Below are 23,170 nucleotides of genomic sequence, written 5' to 3'. Positions count from 1 at the left end.
GAATCAATTTAATCAGTTGTAAACCTGGCAAAGTCTTTCCTCAATAGTGTTACATAATCAAAATGTTTAAATAAATAAAACAAAGTTTTAGGGTATAGTTTACATAAAATACATAAAAGTAATTTAAAGGGGTTCATTTGAATTAGGATATGTGTCCAAAATGTTTTTTTTTTCCACATGCTTTTCTAAAAAGTAGAACACATAAATATACAACGAATAAACACACATGCCATAAAGTTTGGTTTTCAGACCATCTTTTCATTTAAATTATATTTCTCCATAATCAGAAATCATAATAATTAGAAATCTCCATTATCCATTAAATAAAAACATCTGAAGTAGCCATTGCATATATATATATATATATATATATATATATATATATATGTGTGTGTGTGTGTGTGTGTGTGTGTGTGTGTGTGTGTGTGTGTGTGTGTGTGTGTGTGTGTGTATATAATATATATATTTCCGTCTCTAAAACAGGACAAATACGGTTGTTTTTGCATTATTTCGCAATGATCTTGTTTGTATCTGTACAAATTATGATTAAGAATGTAAGTTTCACCATTAAAAGGCATTTCCAATAATATCAATATAATTATAGCTTACTGCAACCTTCAGAAGCTGCACCGTTTGTTGTGGTATAACATCAAAGCATGTTGTTTAGCTGTGGCTGGCACATGTTCATCAAGAAATGTAAATAAATAAACCGTAAATATATGAAGTTAAATTAACGGGGTTAAAAGTCGCGGAACTGACGTCGGCCTTCAGCGATATCTTTGTCAGCGAGCAATATGGCGTCCTATTTTATTACTGTCAGTAGATTACGGGTAAGTTACCCGTTTTAAATACTCGTTAATAATATTGTCTGTCTCTTGGTTATTGGCTAATAAAGTACAACAGCTGCGTTTGATATATGTCCGCTGCTATAACTCGATAGCAGCCTTTTCTAATGTTTTAGGTGCATTTGTCCTTAGCAACTAGCTACGCAGTTTCCTAAGTCATGGTTCCCCATCTGAGTAGCATGTTTCTAAATGTGCTGTTAGCGGCGGTTTAGTGATAAACGTGTGCCCTAGTTTGATTATCAAACAATAATGCTGCTTAAACTGGTTCCAGTACAGATCAATACTGTTACATCAGTCCTTATGGACATGGGGGAAGAGGCCGTCGGGTTCACACTCGGTTAGCTAATAACGCCATAAAGGGTCTTCCAAATGAGGTGCTTATCTAAAGATAAATGTAAATAAAGAATCTAAATGTGTGTCCAGTGAAGTAGCTTAGTCGCTGAAACACTGAGTTCATATTCAGTGTAGACTGACTGTGTTTACAAAGTGACGCAGGTCACAGTCAATCATGCGTGTGTCACATGCAGTTCATGGCAACCTGTTGTAAAGGAGTCCTCAGTGTTCATGCTATGAACCTCACGTTTTGTTCTGGAAAATTCACTCAATCACTCTCACTGTATGCTCTCATTATTAATAAAAGTGCTTGCTATACTCTGGGCTGCATTACTGAATGTGTTCAGATACTGACTGGCAGTGGTGTTCTTGTGTGCTTGCTGTGTTTATATTCTATAAGAAGTGAAATAAAATAAACAGTTTTAAAGTGCCTGGCTGTCTCTTTTACATATGCATACATGCATGAGCTCATGCTTCTCTCTCTCACTCCTCTGACTGTCTTTCCGTTCTCACTCTCTCTCTCTGTCTCACTCTAGCTTCTCCTGGGGGATGGTGCCAGGAGGCTACACGTCTCAGCTGCCCTCGGTGCCAAAGCTGAAGTGGCAATGAGCCGTTTTGAGCCCAGCTCCACCATTGGCTACAACAAATTGCTCGACAACATCAGCATCGTCCGCAGAAGGTCAGTCCCAGGCATTCAGCTCTCTCACTCAATCGTCAGCACTGTTAAGAATGTATGCCAGGCATTGGTTTGCATGTTTTTGCATAGCTGATGCTGATAGACTCCTGTTCAATTTACCTGCAGTCTGTAACATCTGTCCTGACAAATATAGGCACACACCATAAGTTACTCTAATTACTGTGTGAATGATATTAAGATTATTTGGCCTTTCCTTGTGACTATGAAGTTACTTTAACCTCATTTGATAGGATTGAAGTTTTTAACTGAATGTAGTTGATCTCAGTAATCAATTCGTTTGTCTTTTAATGATCTCAGTAAGCGATTGGTTTGTCCTTTGTGGTGTTGGTTACTCCCTCCTTCTCCTGTGCACTGATTGACATTTGAAATTTGAGTTTGGGTGGGATTTCTGAGAGAATAGGAATTGTCTGTTTTATATAGGAAGAATTTGTGCTAAGAACAGTAATATGAACAAAAATACTATATTAAAATACTATAGTTATATTAGACCACTACATATTGTGATTGAATAATGTTCTGCAAAATGTTAAAACACAATGGTGAACTCTTTATTTGGCATGGATGAAAGTTGGCCTGCATTGTTTAAAACATTTTTTACTTATACAGACATGATTTATCCAGACATGTTAATGTTTGATGTTAAATCAGGATCCGGACAGAGCATATTAGAGGACATGTTGGTATATTGCAGTTTTGCAAATGCTAAAATTTCCAAAACCAATCAGAAAGCAGGGTACTGTTAAACCATAATTTGTCCTCTTCCAGGATGCACTGCATGAGAGTTTCATCACCTAGGTAGAGTCCCAGAGCTAGGAAGCTCTGGACAAAGGAAAGAGGTCTGGCTCTGTGGAAGCAGGATTGCTGGGGTTGTACATATTGAGATTTAATCTGAATTTTGTGGCCTTTGGAGGCAGGATTATTAGGGTGCAAATGTACTGAGATTTAATCTGAATAGTGCAGGCTCTGTGAAAGCAGGATTACTGGATTGTAAATACGTTGAGGTTTAATCTGAATGGTTTGGATGAAGGGGTACAGAACAACTGCAGACAGCAAGATGAAACTGCACAGCTTTGCAGGCAGAAATTCCTGAATATGACCTGTTGAGAGACGTGCTGAGCATTGTGTTTTGTTAAAACTCTCAGGGTCTGTATCTTTTTTCTCTCTCTTTGTTTCTCTTTTCTGTCTGTCTTGGTCTCTCAGTCTCTGTCACTGTGTCTCTCTCTCTTTTTTTGTTTGCTCTCTCACTCTTTCACTCACATTCTTGAGTGCTCTCTCTCAGTCTCTCTCTCTCTCATTGGCTCCCCTTGGTCTCCCCTCTCTGGTCCCGCCACCCCTCTGTCCAGGCTGAACCGGCCCCTCACCCTGTCTGAGAAGATAGTGTACGGACACCTGGATGACCCATCAGGTCAGGAGATCGTGCGGGGCCGTACATACCTGCGCCTGCGTCCGGACCGGGTAGCAATGCAGGATGCCACGGCGCAGATGGCCATGCTGCAGTTCATCAGCAGTGGCCTGCCCAGAGTGGCAGTGCCCTCCACCATCCACTGTGACCACCTGATAGAGGCCCAAGTGGGTGGCGCTCAAGACCTGCAGAGGGCCAAGGTGGGGTACTGTATTGCGTGCGTGCAGGGGTGTGTGGGGCACGAATGGGCCCCAAGTTACGTTTAATACATATTATGTCTGATAAAAATCAGTTTTCAGTTTGACTGACAAGTCAGAAATTCAGTTCACATTTAATGTTATTTTGGCTAATTTTCAAATAAATGAGCTCAGCTCGTGAATTAGAAATTGGACACATTGGACACATACCCTGCTCTAAGACACCCGTTTCAACTAATGAAGAGCTAAGCAAGTAGCTCAGTTAAATCGGCGACACTGACACTGATTTTGAGTTAAATCTGGTATAACAAGACTCCGACACTGCTGTTCAGTAGTTCAGTTAAATCAGAGATGATGGAAAACTGACACTGCTGATCTTTAGATCACAGGGATCTAAATAATTTGTGATCTTAGCGACTTCTCTACCAGCTCATCGTGTGAATTGTCATGTGAAGGCTAAAAGCATTTTATTTCCTTACTGGCTGCCAGGAAGTGAATCAGGAAGTCTACAATTTTCTGGCTACAGCCTCGGCCCGGTATGGGGTGGGATTCTGGAAGCCAGGGTCCGGAATCATTCACCAGGTACGCAGAGGTCCGATTCAGTCATACACAGCTACCATGAAATGCCCAGTCCATAACATGTCCAGGCACATGGTCTTATCCAAATGTACACTTTTCCCCCCCTAATCGATTTCTGAGTGGTGCACAGATTATCCTGGAAAATTATGCGTACCCAGGAGTGATGCTGATTGGCACAGATTCACACACTCCCAATGGGGGCGGGCTTGGGGGCATCTGTATCGGAGTGGGAGGAGCCGACGCGGTGGACGTCATGGCCGGTATTCCGTGGGAGCTGAAATGCCCCAGTGTGAGTTCTGGCAGAAAAGAACACCCCCACCCCCCAGTGACTCAAACTCTCATCTCTCTCTCTCTCTCTCTCTCTCTCTCTCTCTCTCTCTCTCTCTCTCTCTCATCTCCCTCTCACCTCTCTCTCTCCTTTCAAGGCTTTTTCTGCTTCTGTTTCTTATTTCCTCCCGTTTTCCTTTTTCCTTTCTTCTATCCATGTGAAGAAGAAAGACTTAGACTTATTTCCGTTCATGCTATTCTCTTTCGTTTATAGGCGTAGATATCAGATTTTCATCTGTTCTGTATTCTTCAGGTGATTGGGGTGAAGCTAACCGGTACTCTTTCTGGCTGGACGTCTCCTAAAGACGTCATTCTGAAGGTGGCAGGCATTCTGACTGTTAAAGGCGGCACCGGTGCTATAATGGAGTACCATGGACCAGGAGTCAACTCCATATCCTGCACAGGTGCGTGTGCGCACGTTTACATTTTACACTGTAACTCAAGAATTTGGATTCACTGTTTTGCTTGTCTTCACCGTGTGTATGTTTTATTGAGAACTGTTCTATAAATGAGTAGTTTCAAGTTCTGCATTCCAATCTATAATTTACCATTAGCATTCTGTTCCCTTAAATGATTGATAAAGGTCTACACTTTCTCAAGTGTAATTTCAAGACCCGTTGACAAATCTCTCCCTCTGTGTGTGTGTGTGTGCTGGTGCCAAATCTCTCCATGTGTGTCTGTCTGTCTGGGCCAGGCATGGCAACAATCTGCAACATGGGGGCCGAGATTGGAGCCACTACCTCCGTGTTCCCTTACAACTATCGCATGAAGACCTACCTGGAGAAGACAGGCCGCAAAGGTACACACACACACACACACACACACACACACATGTACACACACGCATACGCATATGTTCATCTAATTTTTCTTTTTTTTCTCCCCAGAAATCGCAGATCTGGCTGATGAGCATAAGGAGTGTTTGGTTCCTGATCCTGGCTGCCAGTATGACCAGCTCATTGAGATCAACCTGAGTGAGGTAGATTAGCCACGTTCAAAGCACTGCAGTCAGCTCTGTTCCTTCACCGTCATGTGTGACTGTAAATCCACCCTGGCTTTAGCTCTATGCCTTTGTGCTGGTCAGCTGAAGCCCCACATCAATGGGCCGTTCACACCTGACCTCGCACACCCTGTGTCTGAGGTCGGAGCTGCAGCACAGCAGAACGGATGGCCACTGGAAGTCAAAGTCGGTGAGTTAACATAAACATGCTCTCACAGACAAGCACACATGCTTACACACGTGCACATGATCTCACAAACACACACATGCTTAAACATACATGCTCTCACAAAAATGCACACGCTTACGTATGCAAACATGCACACTTACACGTGCTCTCACAAACACGCATACTTACGCACGTAAATACGCATGCTCTCACACACACCCAGACCCACACCCACACACCCATGCTTACACATGCAAAGATGCATGCCCTCACACGCACACCCACGCTTACACATGCAAACATGCAGGCTCTCACACACATACAAACACATATATCCTTCCAAACACATGCAAATGCTCTCACACACACCATTGTCTTATACACACACACACATACTCTCACATGCATCTGCTGTCTCTCTCTCACACACACACAAATATATGTAAATCTTAACTTAAGTAAATATGCTTAAAGTACATGCTTACTTTACTCAAGCGCACACACACCCACACACTCACTCACTCACACTGTATACAGGCCATTACACTGTCATGCTGATGTTTTGTGTGTGTGTGTGTGTGCCATAACAGGTCTGATTGGCAGCTGCACTAACTCCAGCTATGAGGACATGGGTCGCGCTGTGTCTCTGGCCAGGCAGGCGCTGCAGTGGGGTCTGAAGTGCAAAGCCCAGTTCACCATCACGCCCGGCTCAGAGCAGATCAGAGCCACGATAGAGAGAGATGGATATGTGTGTATATACACAAACACACACACACACACACACACACACAAATGCCCAGCTCAGAGCAGATCAGAACCATCATAGAAAGAGACAGATGTGTGACGGATACACACACACACAGCTCAGAGAAATATATGCAATATAGACAACAAAATCCCAAGATTGCAAATCTGCTTAAGAAGAGAAAAAGGTGTGTGTGTCAGTGTGTCATGGCTTTATTCTGTGATGTAATTCATTCAGAAGTTTCCCGTAACCCTCACAAATATGAAAAGAACTGAAAATAAAATCTGTAAGTAGTCTTGAAAATGTCGGACATACAGCTACATCCCTACTCCTGTGCGTGCGTGTGTGTGCTTGCGTGTGCGTGTGTGCGTGTGTGTGTGTGTGCGCGCGTGTGTGTGTGTGTGTGTGTGTGTGCGCGTGTGTGTTTGTGTGTGTGTGAGACCCTTACAGGCTAAGGTCCTGAGGGATGTGGGGGGTGTGGTGCTGGCTAATGCATGTGGGCCGTGTATCGGGCAGTGGGATCGGTAAAGGGACCCCACCACACTCTAATCATTCTCACATTCTCACTCATTTAACTTCCAGGTTTAGTTTTATGTACTATGTAGTGAGCATTACTTGTATATGCTTTTGAATATTTCCTGTAGCCTATAGAAGAATATAGAAAATATGTGCTGCTTTTTATATGTATATTATCAGTTATATTGTATTGCATATTTTGGTATCTCTTTTTCTCTCTCAGCCGTGATGTGAAGAAAGGTGAGAAGAACACAATTGTAACCTCCTTCAACAGAAACTTCACAGCAAGGAATGATGCAAACCCAGCTACACATGCATTTGTCACTTCACCTGAGGTACACTCTCTATCACACACACACACACACACACACACACACACACACACACACTTGCACACATATACATATAGACTTCTGCCCAGTATTCTGGGGAGCTTTGATCTAACATGCCCAAAGAAAGATGTAAATGAACTTCACGCCACACTGCATGCCAGTGCGTTTTTTTTCTCACTCTCTGAAACGCACACAAACAGACACTCCGAGTCGCTATACTGTTGTGCTGTTTTTATATATGTATGATGATTGACAGCTTTATACATATATGAAATAGGGATGGAACAACCTAGGGTTGAAACATTTAAATCAGTGTCATCATCAGTTAGCAATAGTATTACTTCACATGATGTGTAATATACAAATTATATAATGTAACTAACATTTGGCAAGTGCACACGTTCTTCTTTCTCTCTTTCTATCTTGTCCCTCTCTCTTTTCTCTCCCTCTTTCTCTCTTTTTAATAAAATACCTTGGCTGTCTCTTTCTTTCCTCCCTCTCCCCACCAGATTGTCACTGCCCTGGCAATCGCCGGCACCCTGAACTTCAACCCGGAGACAGACTTCCTGACCGCTCCCAATGGCGAGAAGTTCAAACTGGAGCTCCCTACAGGTGATGAGCTGCCGGCACGGGACTTTGACCCAGGCGAGGACACGTACCAGCAGCCGCCTGCTGACGGAGGCTCTGTGTGGGTGGAAGTGAACCCGCAGAGCAACCGGCTGCAGCTGCTCGAACCCTTCCAGAGGTGGGACGGCAAAGACCTGGAGGACATGCAGGTGCTGATTAAGGTGAGAGAGAACCAGGTGTGCGGAGGGAGGGAGGGAGAGAGGGAGAGAGTGAAAATGCAACATAAGAAATTCAGTCTGCATTCAGTGATTAAAACAAAACCTGAACTTCATACTTCATAATTGTTTTTAGATTTTTGGCAGAATAAGAATGACAGACTCCTCGGTTCAGGCAGACAGGGTTTAAGCTCCTCCGTGTTTGGTTTAAGAAGCAGGATTGTCTTAATGTGCAGTATATTTTCCCCCACTAGAATTCCCTTATTTTAATGATGACACCTTCCCAAATCTAGAGAACAGATCAGGTGTGACTGTTGAACCCTTGGTCTCTTTGCTGAGTAGGCAGTTGAGTTGCAGATGTTCATCTTCTGCGTGAGATGGATTGAACTCAGTTGCCAAGCGCAGTGAACAGGCCGAGTTCAACTACCAACCTGAGCTGCCAACATTGCGCTGCATATCAAACAAATCCAGGTATTTCCAGACACAAGGCAATCTAATGATCTGTGGGATCATAATGCTAGAACAGGAGTCAAATCAATCTTTATCTGGACTCGCTGATCTGCAGACAACCACGTCGGATCTGTAAACACACACAACTACTGCAGCTCTGTTGAAGCCTGGGTCTGTAATATTCAGTGGAAGGTTCTGAGGAGGCATCTTTGGATGATACACCTACAGTTCAGCCCACGGCAGTAGCACAGTAGAGTGTACGGTAACATATCTGGACCCTGGTTTCCTAAGAGGTCTCTCAGTCCAGCCACTCAAAATACAGTATGTTTGAATAGGGCAATTAGAAGTGACCCATGGGAATGGATGAATCGTAGAATACATGAACACAAGCCAGCAGAGAAACATATGTACTGTATGTGTAATTCAGAACCAAGAAACCCAATCCCTCCTCCACTTGTTTCTCTCACACACATTCCCACAAATTGGAGAGGGAGTAGACACGGCTGTAGAGAGTATAACCCACATCTGTGAGTCTGCAGCTCGAGTGTCCAACCTGACCGTAAATAAACACCAACCAAAGAATATACAGTCTGACAAATGTTTGGATCAGGACTGCAAAGAAATGAGAAGAGAGCTCAGAAAAATATCCAACCAAAAACTCCAGGAACAAATAACCAGGAATGCTGCATAAAATACTGTGAGGTCCTCAATCAGTATACACACACATGAAATGAGCTAAATATAAACATACAAAAAGAAATAATGAATTCAAACTAGCTACTCTAAAACATTTCAGTTTTGTTTTAAATAGGAGCTGTTTTTCCAGAGTGTCGAGTGAAGGGCTCAAAACCTCCTCATTCAAAGCTGGAGATAAATTTGACCCAAACGACTACCGAGGCATCTGTGTTAATAGTAACCTAGGAAATGTCTTCTGTGGCATCCTGTGTTAAGAAATCCTGAGGCAATACAAAAGTACAACACAAACTCCAATTCTGTTTGGCTCTTCATCAAGACATTTATATTTATGTCATTTGGCATATGCTCTTATCCAGAGCAACTTACAAAAAGGCTTGGTTACTTACTCATAGAATACATCCTAGCTAGCACAGTAAGTTAGAGTCCAAGATAAAAATGAACTAGAATGCCGTTGAAATACAGGGGTCAGTGCTAATGTTTAGAAGTGCCAGACACATATAAGCTCTATAACAGACAACAGTAAGTGCAACGACGATACATGGCAACTTATCTGACCACAATCAAAGACACAAAAACTAAGGAAAGTGTTAGACTAGATCCAGACTCAGTGAACGCTGCCTGGTCATTGAAACTTGCCATTATGTGCATGCCTGGCCCAGAGAGGACAGATTGAGCTCCCACAAACACCTGGGAGTGGTGGAGCCAAAGCGCAATTCCTACCATATATGAATCAATTAGAAACCTGTTCTATAAGAACATTTGCCCTGGGTTTGTAGATTCCAGTACTGAGGAGAACCTGCCCTGTATCTTTGGGAGAGAAGAGAAGGTGATTACACAGGCAGAGGGGTCTGCAGCGTCTCCTCACAGTCTGTGAGACCACCAGGAGTCCACTGTTTTGTGGATAATGTACTTTATTTTTTTCTTTTTCTACCCATTTCCTATTTATGTTAATTTGCTTTGGCAATAATGTAACTTACAACATTTAAGCCAATAAAGAATTATGGAACTGATTGGAGGAGAGAGGTTGCATTAGTCTGTTGTATATTGGGTCAATAAGAAGCAGCACCGTGTGCTGTATGAAGGTTTCATTGTGGTTTGGCTGCTGTTCTCATGGTGAAGGCCCACTGGCTCTGTTCCACAGCATAGACTGGCTCCATTATACCTCTGGAGACGTAGTACATAAGTCTACAGTACAGTGACATGTAGCACACGTGCTAACTTTCTCTCTCTCTGTCTGTCTCTCTCGCTCTGTTTTTTTTCCCGTGTCTCTGTCTCTCAGGTGAAAGGGAAATGTACTACAGATCACATCAGTGCTGCTGGCCCCTGGCTGAAGTTTCGTGGTCACCTCGACAACATCTCCAACAACCTCCTGATCGGAGCGGTGAATGTTGAAAACAGTGCCATTAACAAGATCAAAAACCAGTTGACTGGAGAATATGGGGGTGTACCTGACGTGGCCCGCGTCTATAAAGTACGCACATACACACGCACACACACACACACACACACACACAAAGGGCTTTATAAACACCTAATAATCTGAGGGATGACGGATGCACAAACTTACAGTGCCTGCATGGTCCCACCAGCCATATTAATGTAGGATTTGTTTCATACTAGCATGGCTTTGTCAGTGTAAGCGTGTGTGTTTGTGTGTGTGTGTGTGTGTGCGTGCGCGTGTGCGTGTGTATGCGTCTGCATGTGCATGTTCGTGTGCATATGGGAGTGCGTATGCTTGTGTATATGTGTGTTTGTAGGCTAATGGCATACAGTGGGTGGTTGTGGGAGATGAAAACTATGGTGAGGGCTCCAGTAGGGAGCACGCGGCTCTAGAACCACGACACCTGGGAGGAAGGGCCATCATCACCAAGAGCTTCGCCAGGATCCATGGTACATACACACGTGTGTGTGTGTGGGTGGGTGGGTGTGGGTGGGTGGCTGCGCAGGTGTGTAAAAACATTAGGCTCATATAAGAGAGGTTGGAGTGGTCTGCTTGTAATTTTTACAAATGCACTTTCTCCACCTGGCCGATTTTCTGCTGTCATTCACAGGACTGTTGTTACTGAGATTGCTGAGATCATCTCCATGTTTCTCAGTCTCTCTCTTACATTCTCATTCATTCATTATTTTCTCTCTCTCTTGCTTCTCTGCTCTTTTATTTCTCTAGAGACTAATCTAAAGAAGCAGGGCTTGCTGCCTCTGACGTTCTCAGACCATTGGGACTATGACAGGATCTGCCCTGATGACAAAATCTCTATTGTGGGTCTCCAGTCTTTTGCTCCAGGGAGGGTGAGTGTACCTGCCCCCCCCAGTCTGGGTCCTCTGCTTCGCACACCCTCCCCCCGTCTAGACCATCTGCCTCCCACACCCTCCCCCTGTATTTATTCATGATACGAGTCATTGTTCTACAGTTCTAAACAGGGATGTCATCAGCATGTAGACATCATGTAATTATTTATGTAAATATCGCCATCGCTCAGCTGCGTGACGTGTTTTCCTCCTCTCGTTCTCTCTGTAGCCGCTGACGGCTGTGTTGAAGCACGCCGATGGCAGCTTGGAGAAAATCCAGCTGAACCACACCTTCAATGAGACCCAGATTGAGTGGTTCAAGGCTGGCTCCGCCCTCAACAGGATGAAGGCGCTCCAGAAATAAGCAGGAAGTGGAGTCAGGGGGTGGAGCCATATTGGGGCTGGGTCGTGTAAATAGTGGGAAAGAGTTTCAAGGGAGAGAAACCACACCTTTAGCAAATAGTTCATGATCACCAACTTATGTAATAAATTACCTATGCACCCATTACCAGTCATACACAGACATAGTCACGTACACACACAACAGATCGCTGTATGGATTTAATGTACACATAACACACCACACACATTCTCACACTCAGAACTACTGTATTATGAATGTGTAGATTCTAACCCCAATCAAAAAGCACCTTGACACACAGATATGCATAAATTAGACTATTTTTTAGTATTGCACTGTACCTCACCTGTGTCATGTGTGATCAGCACTGTTTTGTTTCCATAGTGAGAACATTGTCACCGTTACTGTAGGCAGCATGTTGCTATAGACACACCCCCAGCCTGTGTTGCTATAGACACACCCCCAGCCTGTGTTGCTATAGACACACCCCCAGCCTGTGTTGCTATAGACACACCCCCAGCCTGTGTTAGTTACAGATGAAAGATCTCTTGCTTTTCTCTTGTTAAGATGTGCTGTGAGAGATCGCAAGAGCGTTTGGATCAGTGAATCTGCTTTGGGCCGCCTGTGCTTTTGGTGTGGCTTTTAATGGTCAGTGAGGGGTTACTAGATCATTAATGTGTTACTGAATGAAATATTTCACTGAATTGGCTTCCAGATCAAGAGAGGTCTGTGTAATTCTTGACTCGTTGATTAGTGAACCAGTTTGTCCAATATACGAGTTTTGAGTTGAATCCAAAGTCACAAGTCAAACTGTAGTTTACTGAAGTGTCACTCCACAAAGAACAAGCATGGTTTTCATTAGATTTCAAGGATTGGACTAAATTACCTCTTTTTAAATAGAAAATTCAAATAATTTCTGATTTGCTTTTCTTTACATTATCAGTTGGAAAAGGCACCTATCAACTGTGTGTGTGTCATGTCGATGACCTGCTATATGTGTGCTGACTCAGTTTCTGTCCTTTACAGTGGCCGTCTTGTCCTTTTTCAAGAAGCTTAATGCATAGTAATGGTTTGAGGTCTGTTTTAGCACACGGAGCACACGCCACACACACACTCTTAAATGCCTTAGTAATTTAGGTTTTCTTTAAGAGTTTTTATTGCTAGGAAAATTGGCTACATTTTTAACTCCATGAATTGGCACTGGCTTGAATATCTGCTCATAATCAGTAAGTGGTTGGTAATTTAGTCTAACATATTTGAATACACATTTAAGGTAACTGCTAATGAGGTGATCTAGTGTTTAGCAAATTAAAAATACTGTGCAGAGTGCACCATGGTCTCCATTAGCACTCCAAGACACAAAATAGTTTTATTAGTAACAATTTAAAACATTTGCTTAGTGATTTCATTAAATGATGTGCAGATTAGTGTGTACTGTCTTTTTTAAGACTTGTAAACTCCATTTTATTTTTCGAGATTCTTGGTCCTAAGGCTCAGCATGTATGCACAATTGTAAATAGCCTGTGCGAGAACTGATAGGATGTTGCTAGCTGGTCTAGTTGAAACATGAAATTACAAGAGTAGCTTACCTTCCAGGACCTAGTTTAGATTGGCTAATGGTTTATGTATCTTTAAGGATCTGAGATGTAGTTCACAACTCCTGTGGTGGTTTTGCATATCCCTAAAAAAAATAATGGAAAAATTACATTGTCTCCAAAAAAAATTGTTCAAGCCTTTGCTTAGTGTAAATGTGTTAAACCATGTGTTAGTGTCCTAAGTTGTTTTAAAGCATTTTAAGGTAAAATGTGAAAAATTAGTTTTAAGATTTCACAGAAATGAACAGGTACCTTTGAGTTCTTAGTGCTTATGAATCTGTGACATTAACACTCACTCACAAAATTGTCATACAGGTCACTGTTGTACTTTTCATAGTGTAGTTTTATTTGACTCAAAAATGGCTTAATTGGCATTTAAGCATAAATGTTGAACCGGGATCTTTGTTTTATTTTCAGTCAGTTTTCTGCATTCATCTCTGAATTAATGCCTGGGTCATGAAAGGGTACCACTAAAATCAACCATAAGAGAAAAATCACACAACTTGTCACACTTTCATCTTCTGTACTGCCAAGGTTGCAATTTGGCCTTGTGTGAATGCCTTTTAACTATATCCAACAGTTGTTTAGCAACAGGCAGCTGGCAACAAGTTGTCATGAAAGGCCTGCCTCTAAAGCCCTGGTGTTCTGAAGGGAATGTGCTGAGCCAAAGTCCTGGTCTAACCAGGCTTAGAACAGCTCTAATGCTAACCCACGCCTGTATTCCAGTGATGCACCCTGTATCTACTACTGTATTAGTGTATTCTCACAAGTGCTACTGTTGATTCCTGATATTTCACAGCTGAGCTACATAAGAAAAGCTGTTCAGATCTGTGGATTAATGTCTGTGTTGTGACTTTTTATTTTTTGTAGAAGAATGTGATTTGATTGTTCATGCTTGTGTTGCTGGTTGAGATATTGAGATGAAAAAGAATGCAGAAAATGTGTCAAATGAAAGGAAATAAAATTCTGATAACCCTGATTATGGATCTTTTAATCTTGATTTATGAAGCAGTACAAACAATAATTGTGTGGCATCATGTTTCTGTTTCATTTGTTTAATCTTTGGGGACGGGCCAAGTGAACACGTACTGTCGCTATATATTAATACACGTGGTTTGAAGCCACATGGCGACACACTGAACTAAGGATTGTATTGCTTTAGTAACTAGTACAGATGTGATAGAATTCTTACTGCCTGAGGTCTTGCATTCAGCCCTGAACCAAAGACACAGTACATAGACGGTACTTACTATAAACAGTACAGCTACATAGAGTACACTTAATAAATATAATATGCATAACAGTGTTCATTCCCGGGCCAAAGGCATGTTATTGTCGAACTCTCTGGAGAAAAAACGCTAATAATACCATCTAGACAAATATTAAGATTAAAAATAAACGCATTTGTAGATAAAAAAAAACAAAACAAACGAAAACATTTAGATTTGATAAGTTGGTGCCAATATATTAATGCAAATTTGAAAATATGGAAGGACCAAAGTGAGTCGTAGGTGCAATGTCTTAACTAGCATGCAAGATGTAGATTATTATTTGTAATCTATTAATCTGCAAAAATAATTATATTATTATTATTTTTTTTTTTTTCATGTATAACCACCACCACCACCCCCAGCTTCCCGTGACAGCCTTTGGTTGTCCTGTTGTCAAAAGCGCATTGTCGTAAAACGCTAAACACGTTGTCGTAAATCACAACGCTTTGCGGCTTGTGTAAATGTAGCGTGGGCAGCTAGTTCATTAACGCGAAATGTAGCGCTGCTCCACGATCAAACGTAATGTTGGTGAAGTGTAAATGTCCAGTAAACATCGGCTGAACATTAAACAGACAAGAGGTGGGTGTTAAAAATGGATAACTAGCAAGCTAGCTAGTTAATGTTAGCCTTGCTTCCTTCACTTGAGCCTCGTCAGCTAACTATAGCAGTTTACAAGTACTAGTGCTACAGGTGTATGCTCCCTTATACCCAGAATATCAGACAAGTCCCAAAACAATTTAGGACATCTAGCTAAGTTGCTACTAATAGATTAATTTTCCACTCTTATGTAGCCAGACAGACACTAGCTAGAATGGACCAGCTGGGATTTAATCTCAAGTCATTTGCGGAATGCACGGCTGATCTTGTCATATTACTCGTGGCCCTGTGTAGGATGTTTGTAGTCGTCGAGATGGTGGACACCGTGAGGATTCCTCCGTGGAATTTCCATCGGCAGCTCAACGACGCCATCGCTGAAGAGCTCAACAAGAAACTGGCCAACAAGGCAAGGCGTGGTTGTCGTCCTCCGTAGGCTAGCCAGTAATCGCACCTTTATTGGATGTGCTGAGGATGGGAAAATGGCTAAGCCGAGAGGTGTTGGCCTTGGAGAAGTGCAGTTTGACGAGTGTGTGCATGCATCGTTATTGCTCAGGGTCCTTGAGATCTGGATGACTGCTGCTCTCTGTTGCTATGCTCAGTAATGCATCTCCCCTTCCCACAGGTTGTGTATAATGTTGGCTTGTGTATCTGCTTGTATGACATCACTAAACTGGAGGATTCCTACATATTTCCTGGAGATGGAGCTTCTCACACTAAAGGTACGGCTTTGGTTTGGAACGGCCAAGACAGGATGGCTGTCCCTTAGCTTCTGCTGATTTTAACATGCAGACGAAAAGTGCATTATATTGACATGATGCACACAACTGAGCAGTTCCTTGGACATGTTTGAAAACCTTTGTAGTTAGAGGGCTCTCAATCAATTACTGACACTTTAATGCTTACATAACATTCGCTATTGTGTATTAACTGTCATAAGCAATTTTGTTAGTTTGCTAGCTTTTCAGATTACCTTTTTAAGACCTTTTAGGATGGAGTGACAAAACCCCTTTTCATTTCTGTTGGCGCAGTACATTTCAGATATGTGGTGTTTCATCCATTCCTGGAAGAAATTCTGGTTGGGAAGATCAAGTATTGCAGTCAAGAAGGAGTGCATGGTAAAAGCACATATAACTCTCCATGTTAAGTGGAAAAGTGTGTTATATTATTGGGAGTGTCCTTTATTTTATGTTGCTCATCCCAAGTATGATTACTGAAAGCATGTCTATATATGTCAGCATTGTGTTTCATATGTGTCTGCATGCTTGTGTGTGTCTATCACAGTCAGCCTTGGATTTTTCGATGACATCTTAATCCCCCCAGAGTCCTTGCAGCAGCCTGCGAAGTTGTATCCTTCTCAAGCTGTCTTGATCGCCTGTTCCAGAACCGTGATGGACAACATGCCTTTGGTTTTATTCATTCACTTATAGCATCTATCAGTTGGGTTTGAAGCTTTGCGGCTATTGCTCCAGAAGAGCAGCCTTTGCTCAGCGTGTTCTGGTCCTTAATGGCTCGCCCTAGCGACGAGGCAGAGCAGGTGTGGGTGTGGGAATATGAGACGGATGAGGGCGCCCACGACCTCTACATGGACCAGGGTGAGGAGATCCGCTTCCGGGTAGTGGATGAGCTCTTCCTAGACACGTCTCCTACGGGGCCGAAAACGGAGCAGGAGGCACCCCCGAGCAGCACGACGCCTGCAGCGGCTGCGGACGACAGCACACAGAAGAAAGAGACTCCGTACACGCTGCTAGTGAGAGAAAACACACACACACACACACACACACACACACACACACACACACACGTGTTCATCGTCATATATGTCTTCTTGAATGGTAAATGTAAGAGGATTATAGTGAAAGGAAGTCTGACCATGTGGAAGTCTTGACAGTTTTATCAGCATTTCCATGGTATGGTAATTTTTCACATAAAATGGATTAGCATAAATTGTGACTTCTATATTGTGGTTTATGGTAATTTGAGTCAAAGTGAGGGCTATTTAGCAGTACTTGAGGCCTAGTGAGGGCTATTTAGCAATACTTCATGTATATTGCCAAATGCTGTCCTGAGCCCTAGTAGCTTTTACTCATTGGATATTTTCCAGCACACATGCCTGAATTATTTGCACTACCATGCTAACAAGAACATTCTGTCAAGAATACCATGAACATATGAACACAAGTGTAGCTGAGATTCGAAATGGCATGTGACATGGCAACCATTAAATTTGTATTAAATGTGAAAAAAGCTGTTCTTAGTAGCATTAGCATTACTAGGTAAAGCATTGTCAGTTAATTGTGTGTGTGTGTGTGTGTGTGTGTGCACATTCCCTCTACTCCGGCAGGGCTCCATCAGTGAACCAGGGCTAGGTCTGCTCTCCTGGTGGAACAGCTAGTAACAGGAGATGCTCTGACCGCACCACACCTCCCACCCTCCCACCAGGTGAAACTGATTTGCAGGGAGGAACTGATGTCCATGTTTGAGTGCAGCAATTCTGCATGCTGGTGTCATCATTATTAATGCAAGGGTCACATTGTCCAGAGGCCCTGCGTGGACTTATAGGAAGGTGCATTGTTTAGTAGGAAAACTTCCAATGGCAGAATTTTGCCTCTCAATGATGACTGTGGAAACTGACAGGGAACTTTGTCTTTCTCGTGTGGATCTCTGTGATCTTACCATGACATTTTGGATTGAGGCTTCAAGCCCTCATAGGAGTGATGGACAGGCCATGGGACCAATCGGTGGTGAACACTACGAGTCATCACTGCTGCTACGTATGGAGAGTCTGTGACCTTCCTCACAGAGTCAAGCATCCTGTGTCCATCTTGGCTGTAATCTGATCACGTGGCAGCACCTGCCACACACCAGGGGTGCAGCCATTGTGAATCTATTTTTATTGATTTTTTTAGCATACTTTAAGACCTTAGAAAAGAAGGTAAATCTCACCCTGTTCATGATGCATCTCATTGCTAGATGGTGTGCAGATGTATTTAATTTGATGCTAGCCTTTTAAAAAATAACCCTATAAATTTTTTTTTTTTTGGGACAGAATTTGCTTTGACACTAGCTGAATGGATGGCTGCTTTATAATGTTGCTAAAATGTATTAAAAACTTCTATTCAAATGAACATGCACGGATTAAGTTTTCTTTAAGGTTACAGCTATTGCCTGTTAATGAGCGAATCTGGGTATCATATATTTTAAATCGCAACAGCTGCAAACCCAAGCACGTCCTGGACTGAGTTTTATTAGGCAGTAGGTGTAAATATGTGGTACACTCTGACATGCTCAGTGCGTTATATTTATTTTGGAGAACTAAACGATGTTGTTTTTAATTCACGGGCCCGGTAGTCGTTTTGCGTCATCAACCAGAACAAAATCCCTTAGTGTCTTTAACATCAACCCGCTCGTTATTACGGTCTTAGAGATGCTGCCGCTGCTTTGGTAGCTGTGAGATCCGCTGCGATTTCCTCGCTCCTACACCCACGGGCACACGCCCAGTCTGCGCCGTGGACGCGCCGGAATTCCGAGCCCATCACACCCAGATTGTGGGGTGTTCGCGGGTTTATGCGATTTATTTATTTAATTTGTTATATAACCGCGGGTGAGAATACACATGCACATTCGAGCTCGGAAGACCAACGGACCTCTTTAAGCGGTAAGTGAGGTGGCGGATGTTTTTTTTGTCCTCTGAGAACAGTTCTGTGTGTTTTGTCCATTGTCATGGTCAACGTTGTGTTGTAAATGAGTTTGCGGGATACGCGACACCCTTCATGATAACTCGTATCTGTGCTATGTGTGCCAAGTTATTCCGCTTACGTGTGTCTAATTTCGGAGAGAGCTTGTCGAAGTCGCCGTTTCCGTGCTGTTTAACTGGCCATCTCTTTTGTCTCATTGGCAGTCCCCCCACGAACCTTCTAGACTTGGGTGATGCAGATTTAATTAGGACATTTTTGCGAGCTACCACTTTACGCATAGTTCGGTTCTGGGCCTAAAATAATAATAATAATAAAGGTTTTATTGTGTAAAGTCCACGTAGTGTGTCAAATATGTTTCATGCTTAGATGACTGTCGTATGGGCAACTCGTAGCGAAAAATAAATAAATAAAAGTGACTGTCGAGCGCCGTGCTCTTGGGCGCGAGCCACACCGTTCCTCTGCTGCAACTTGTCTTTCGTTTAAGAATCAAACGTTGACCCACTTGGTCTCGGTTGCGCGTTTCGTAAATTTATCATCTCAAATGTTTGTGCATGAACTATTTTGTACAGTAGTCCCCACCACATATGTGCCAGCCACCGGTGCTGGCAATTTAATAATCTAGGGCAAAAGGAAGATCCGGTCATGTCAGTGTTGGAAGACTTCAAACATGGAATTAAGATTTATGGGGACGCCACCACCCTTTTTGTTCACGTCATGGTCTGCCGAGCCAAAGTGCTGATTTTTTTTGGACGATGACGCAAAAAGCACTACAGCTACTCTGACGTAAACTAAACATCAGCTTGACAAGTTGCAAACTTCCCCCACCATCCTTGGAGGTGTTGCCTTAGTGATTTAGAGCAGTGTATTGTTTCTGCTCCCAAAGGGCGAACCCCCTCCCCAGTTCTTTATTGAAAGAAACGCTGCCGGTGATGCGCTGCACATTTTGTGGCACCATGTCCGCTGGGACACAATAGTTGCTTTTGTGCACGGATCAGCTTTTGCACGGGCTCGTGCTCGTCGCTCCTTGGGGGACAAGGCGGCCTGCATGTAAACAAACTGCTACTCAGCACTGTCTTTGTTGACGTTAATTATAAACGACCGTGAAAAAAACATTTCATTCTGCTTTTTTTTCCCCCTCCCAGAATTTGGCCCCCCTGCACATAACCAGTGAAGCTGTCTATATAGATTGGGTAGGCTGAGTATACTATAGTCTGTTAGCCTTGAGAGATCAGCCCATGATACCCAAACATGGGCTAGACATCATGAACTTCTCTCACCTCATTTATCAGCTATTTACAGCCAGAGCTGAAGTCAATTGAAGTTGTCTGTGTCCAAATGTTCACTGAAATGTTGCATTGTAGATCATGTCCAGTATAGGGAACAGAACCCTTTTCCATGATCGGGACCTTGTTACAGCTCATGCTTTAGGAATGTTATTTTCTGTGCTTTGTTGATGCTGAGAATCTAATACTGGTCTGTATCTCTCCCTCTCTCTCTTGCAGGACCTTTGGCTTGGTTTATGTGCGTGCGCTCTCTGCGTTGCTCTCAAAGCACTGCAGAGGCTTCAGCTCGAGTGTTGGGCCGAATTCCTGTCGCAAACGCTGGGGACGCCCCCACCTTAGCACAACCTCCTACGCCGAGCATCTGGAGCGAGACTCCGCCGCCACCCACCAACCCTGCGTCTAGACAGCCCAGCGGAGCAGGCAGACGCACGTGAGCTTCAGCCATGGCGGATCCGGCCCTGCCGTCTCCGGGCGAGCCCCCGCTCCGCTCGCCGCGCTCAGAGCCACACCCGCTCTCCTTCCCTGTCCTGAGGGAGGGCAGTCGCGTGTGGGAGAGAATGCCGCTGCACCATGGGGAGCTGCCCAGCCCGCTGCCCACCAAACGCACACGCACCTTTTCTGCGTGAGCAATTCTCACTCATACACACACTAACACTTGCACACACTCACGCATGCATATACACCTTTACTGTGTGAGCATCTCTCCCGCACTCACACACACACACACACACACACAGCCTAGCACTGTATAAAAACACTCTCCCCGGCTGCTAATGAGGCTCCACACTCTGTACACAATATGAACTACCAGCTCTGTTCTACCTGCTGTGTATATGCATGACGGAGCCTTATATGCTGGGACGAGTGTAAGCTATGTGTGTGGGCATGGACCGTGTTTTTAACGTTTGCCTTCGAGGTTAGACACAACAGTAGAGAAAGTGTATATAAGACCTTGCTACAACAGTGGTCAATCAATACGCCAGAGTCTGTATTGACGGACTACCTGTTCATGCACTAGCAGGCAATAAAAACACAATCTGACCATACGTGGATGTGTTATATGCACACACCTGCATGCATCATTTAATTATTTTCACTGGTCCTTAAACTGTTTTCTCTCTCTCCTCTTTCTCTAGTACGATGCGGGCAAAGTCAGGTTCTGTGTATACAGGCTTGTGTAAGAACTTCTCAAGGTCACAGGGTCATGGCTTCATCAGACCGGCCCATGGCGGAGAGGACATCTTTGTCCACATCTCGGAGTGAGTCACTGCCCTCTGGAGTCAGTGTCTGCCCCTGTGCTGGTGTGGCTAACTCTTAAAATACTGCATTTCCAAAATCTGATCTAGTTTTGATCTCAGTTCAGACACAGTGTTGCATTGTACTGTGTGTGTTTCTGGTTTTGATGCCATATTGCCCTGCTGTTTCCTCCAGCATTGAGGGCGAGTACGTTCCCGTGGAGGGCGACGAGGTCACGTATAAAGTCTGCCCCATCCCACCCAAGAACCAGAAGCTCCAGGCGGTGGAGGTGACCATCACGCACCTGAACCCCGGAACGAAGCATGAGACGTGGTCGGGGCAGATCATCAGCTCGTAGGCCCTGCCCCGGGCCAGAGTGGGGGTGAGGGGTAGGGTGCTGGGTGCCGGGGTGGGGCATTTTTTCACACAGGGATACTACAGATGCAGAGGGGGTGGGGAGACGGAGGTCAGGACTGGACAGGACTGTGATCGCGGAGGTGGAAGAAGAAGATGACGGCTTCTCTTCTTTTAAAATGAAAGGGAATCTGATGAACAGGGAATGTGTTTTTGATGCAGGTGGGAATGAGAAGTCCAGCGGTGTATACACCAGAGTAAGACAGAGACATGGAGAGAGAGATTATGGAAGTAAGGAAGATGAGACGGTATTTGATTCTAGAGAGGAAGGAACTGGCTGAAAACAAGGGAAGAATGGTCATAGTATATGGGCTTACTGAACTGTGAAAGAATGAAGAATCTTGCTCCACACAGATGATCGGTCACCTTCTTTTAACTGTTAGCCTTTATTTATTTATTCAGATGTTAATTTGTTAGTGATTTTGTCAGACTACTTATAGGGGGGTTTCATTTTAAATGATGTTGCAAATTATGCTGGAATTTGAGCACCATTAACTAATATTGCACTTAAAACTTGAACCCCAAAAAAACATACTGCCAAACTGACCACAACTCCCAGAATTCCAGTGGGAGCAATTCAGGGTAAAACGTACAGCATTTTGTAGTCCAATGCAGATAAAACAGTGGGCCTAGCAAAAATACTTCTACTAAGCATAATGGAAAGTCTTAAACTATTTTGTGTTCTTTTCTGTTGTTACAGTATTAAGGCCTATTCATAATGAGTGTTGGGAATAGCTTACACATTAGAAACCTTTGGGTTGCTCATGTTATGTTTCATGTATTGTTAGGCCTCCCATTGCATGTAGTCAACATTCATCAAGTAATCTTCTCCAGCAAAGTTTCTATGCATCTTTTCTATGCTTTGCTATATTAATTGGTTGTTTTTGTACTGTCAGTACTCAACTGACAACTAGTTAGTTTTTTATTTATTTCAGAGCACTTTCTTTCTCCGGTCAGATCACTGTGGCTGGTTTAAACGTCATTTATGTGTGAACTTTGCCAGAGTAATGAAAATAAAAAAAACAACAACAGCAGCTTTACTAGTCATGCATTTGTGACACAAGGACTTGTTTATCATAATTCAGATGGTCATCAGTGGAAATGTGTAGGGTTTAGAAGTACTTCCTGACAGTTGTTGACTTGGGAATGCTAAGGGACTAACAGTAGATACAAATTCTCAAGGCTTTACTTAGTATTTAACTTGTCCATTTACATGATACCAAACAGATGCTAATAGCTTCCATTAATTTTCAGAGATTTCTTGTTATTTTCTATGCTCCATTACAGTTTCAGACACACAACCATAATTTCCCAAAAATATTTATTACATCCGTACAATAAATGGGTAGTGCAGAGACA

General features: G+C 43.3%; 3 protein-coding genes across 7 annotated transcripts; all 3 read left to right on the top strand.

The window, feature by feature from the left end:
- Positions 1–732: 732 nt before the first annotated feature.
- LOC113584853 (aconitate hydratase, mitochondrial-like) lies at positions 733–14,294 on the top strand. 3 transcript variants are annotated; one of them, XM_027022038.3, is made up of 17 exons: positions 733–830; positions 1,715–1,857; positions 3,219–3,477; positions 3,964–4,056; positions 4,184–4,342; positions 4,634–4,784; positions 5,075–5,179; positions 5,268–5,359; positions 5,465–5,570; positions 6,140–6,297; positions 6,745–6,818; positions 7,034–7,145; positions 7,652–7,930; positions 10,350–10,541; positions 10,828–10,960; positions 11,238–11,359; positions 11,589–14,294. In XM_027022038.3, exons 1-17 carry the CDS (start codon positions 795–797, stop codon positions 11,721–11,723), a joined length of 2,349 nt encoding a protein of 782 aa, XP_026877839.2. In that variant the 5' UTR covers positions 733–794; the 3' UTR covers positions 11,724–14,294. The 3 variants fall into 3 exon arrangements, 2 of the variants coding, with proteins under 2 accessions (XP_026877839.2, XP_081572705.1); XR_014124299.1 differs by lacking the exon at positions 10,828–10,960 and having other exon boundaries at positions 11,589–11,728; XM_081716579.1 differs by lacking the exon at positions 4,184–4,342.
- A 670-nt stretch (positions 14,295–14,964) lies between these two features.
- polr3h (polymerase (RNA) III (DNA directed) polypeptide H) lies at positions 14,965–18,308 on the top strand. The gene is made up of 7 exons (XM_027022039.3): positions 14,965–15,165; positions 15,478–15,589; positions 15,806–15,902; positions 16,212–16,298; positions 16,465–16,528; positions 16,702–16,930; positions 17,525–18,308. The coding sequence occupies exons 2-7, from the start codon at positions 15,479–15,481 to the stop codon at positions 17,573–17,575; spliced, it is 639 nt and encodes a 212-aa protein (XP_026877840.1). The 5' UTR covers positions 14,965–15,165; position 15,478; the 3' UTR covers positions 17,576–18,308.
- Positions 18,309–18,543: 235 nt separating this feature from the next.
- csdc2b (cold shock domain containing C2, RNA binding b) lies at positions 18,544–22,845 on the top strand. 3 transcript variants are annotated; one of them, XM_081716581.1, is made up of 4 exons: positions 18,544–18,838; positions 20,381–20,591; positions 21,298–21,420; positions 21,593–22,845. In XM_081716581.1, the coding sequence occupies exons 1-4, from the start codon at positions 18,748–18,750 to the stop codon at positions 21,753–21,755; spliced, it is 588 nt and encodes a 195-aa protein (XP_081572707.1). In that variant the 5' UTR covers positions 18,544–18,747; the 3' UTR covers positions 21,756–22,845. The 3 variants fall into 3 exon arrangements, with proteins under 3 accessions (XP_081572707.1, XP_026877841.1, XP_081572708.1); XM_027022040.3 differs by having other exon boundaries at positions 18,570–18,838; positions 20,381–20,783; XM_081716582.1 differs by lacking the exon at positions 18,544–18,838 and adding an exon at positions 19,975–20,068.
- Positions 22,846–23,170: the final 325 nt, after the last annotated feature.

The sequence above is a fragment of the Electrophorus electricus genome, chromosome 6 (assembly GCF_041902795.1).
Source record: "Electrophorus electricus isolate QZ-2024a chromosome 6, ASM4190279v1, whole genome shotgun sequence".
Lineage (NCBI taxonomy): Eukaryota > Metazoa > Chordata > Actinopteri > Gymnotiformes > Gymnotidae > Electrophorus > Electrophorus electricus.
The sequence above is the reverse complement of the archived record's forward strand: the minus strand, read 5'-3'. Positions and strand labels throughout refer to the sequence as shown.

Coding starts and splice junctions, on each gene's coding strand:
- LOC113584853 (XM_027022038.3), top strand. CDS start 795: ATGGCGTCCTATTTTATTACTGTCAGTAGATTACGG. Junction 4,785..5,074: donor CAACTCCATATCCTGCACAG/GTGCGTGTGCGC, acceptor TGTCTGGGCCAG/GCATGGCAACAATCTGCAAC. Junction 7,931..10,349: donor ACATGCAGGTGCTGATTAAG/GTGAGAGAGAAC, acceptor TCTGTCTCTCAG/GTGAAAGGGAAATGTACTAC.
- polr3h (XM_027022039.3), top strand. CDS start 15,479: ATGTTTGTAGTCGTCGAGATGGTGGACACCGTGAGGATTCCTCCGTGG. Junction 15,590..15,805: donor ACAAGAAACTGGCCAACAAG/GCAAGGCGTGGT, acceptor CCCTTCCCACAG/GTTGTGTATAATGTTGGCTT. Junction 16,931..17,524: donor AGACTCCGTACACGCTGCTA/GTGAGAGAAAAC, acceptor CTACTCCGGCAG/GGCTCCATCAGTGAACCAGG.
- csdc2b (XM_081716581.1), top strand. CDS start 18,748: ATGCGATTTATTTATTTAATTTGTTATATAACCGCGGGTGAGAATACA. Junction 20,592..21,297: donor AGCGGAGCAGGCAGACGCAC/GTGAGCTTCAGC, acceptor CTCTTTCTCTAG/TACGATGCGGGCAAAGTCAG. Junction 21,421..21,592: donor ATCTTTGTCCACATCTCGGA/GTGAGTCACTGC, acceptor TGTTTCCTCCAG/CATTGAGGGCGAGTACGTTC.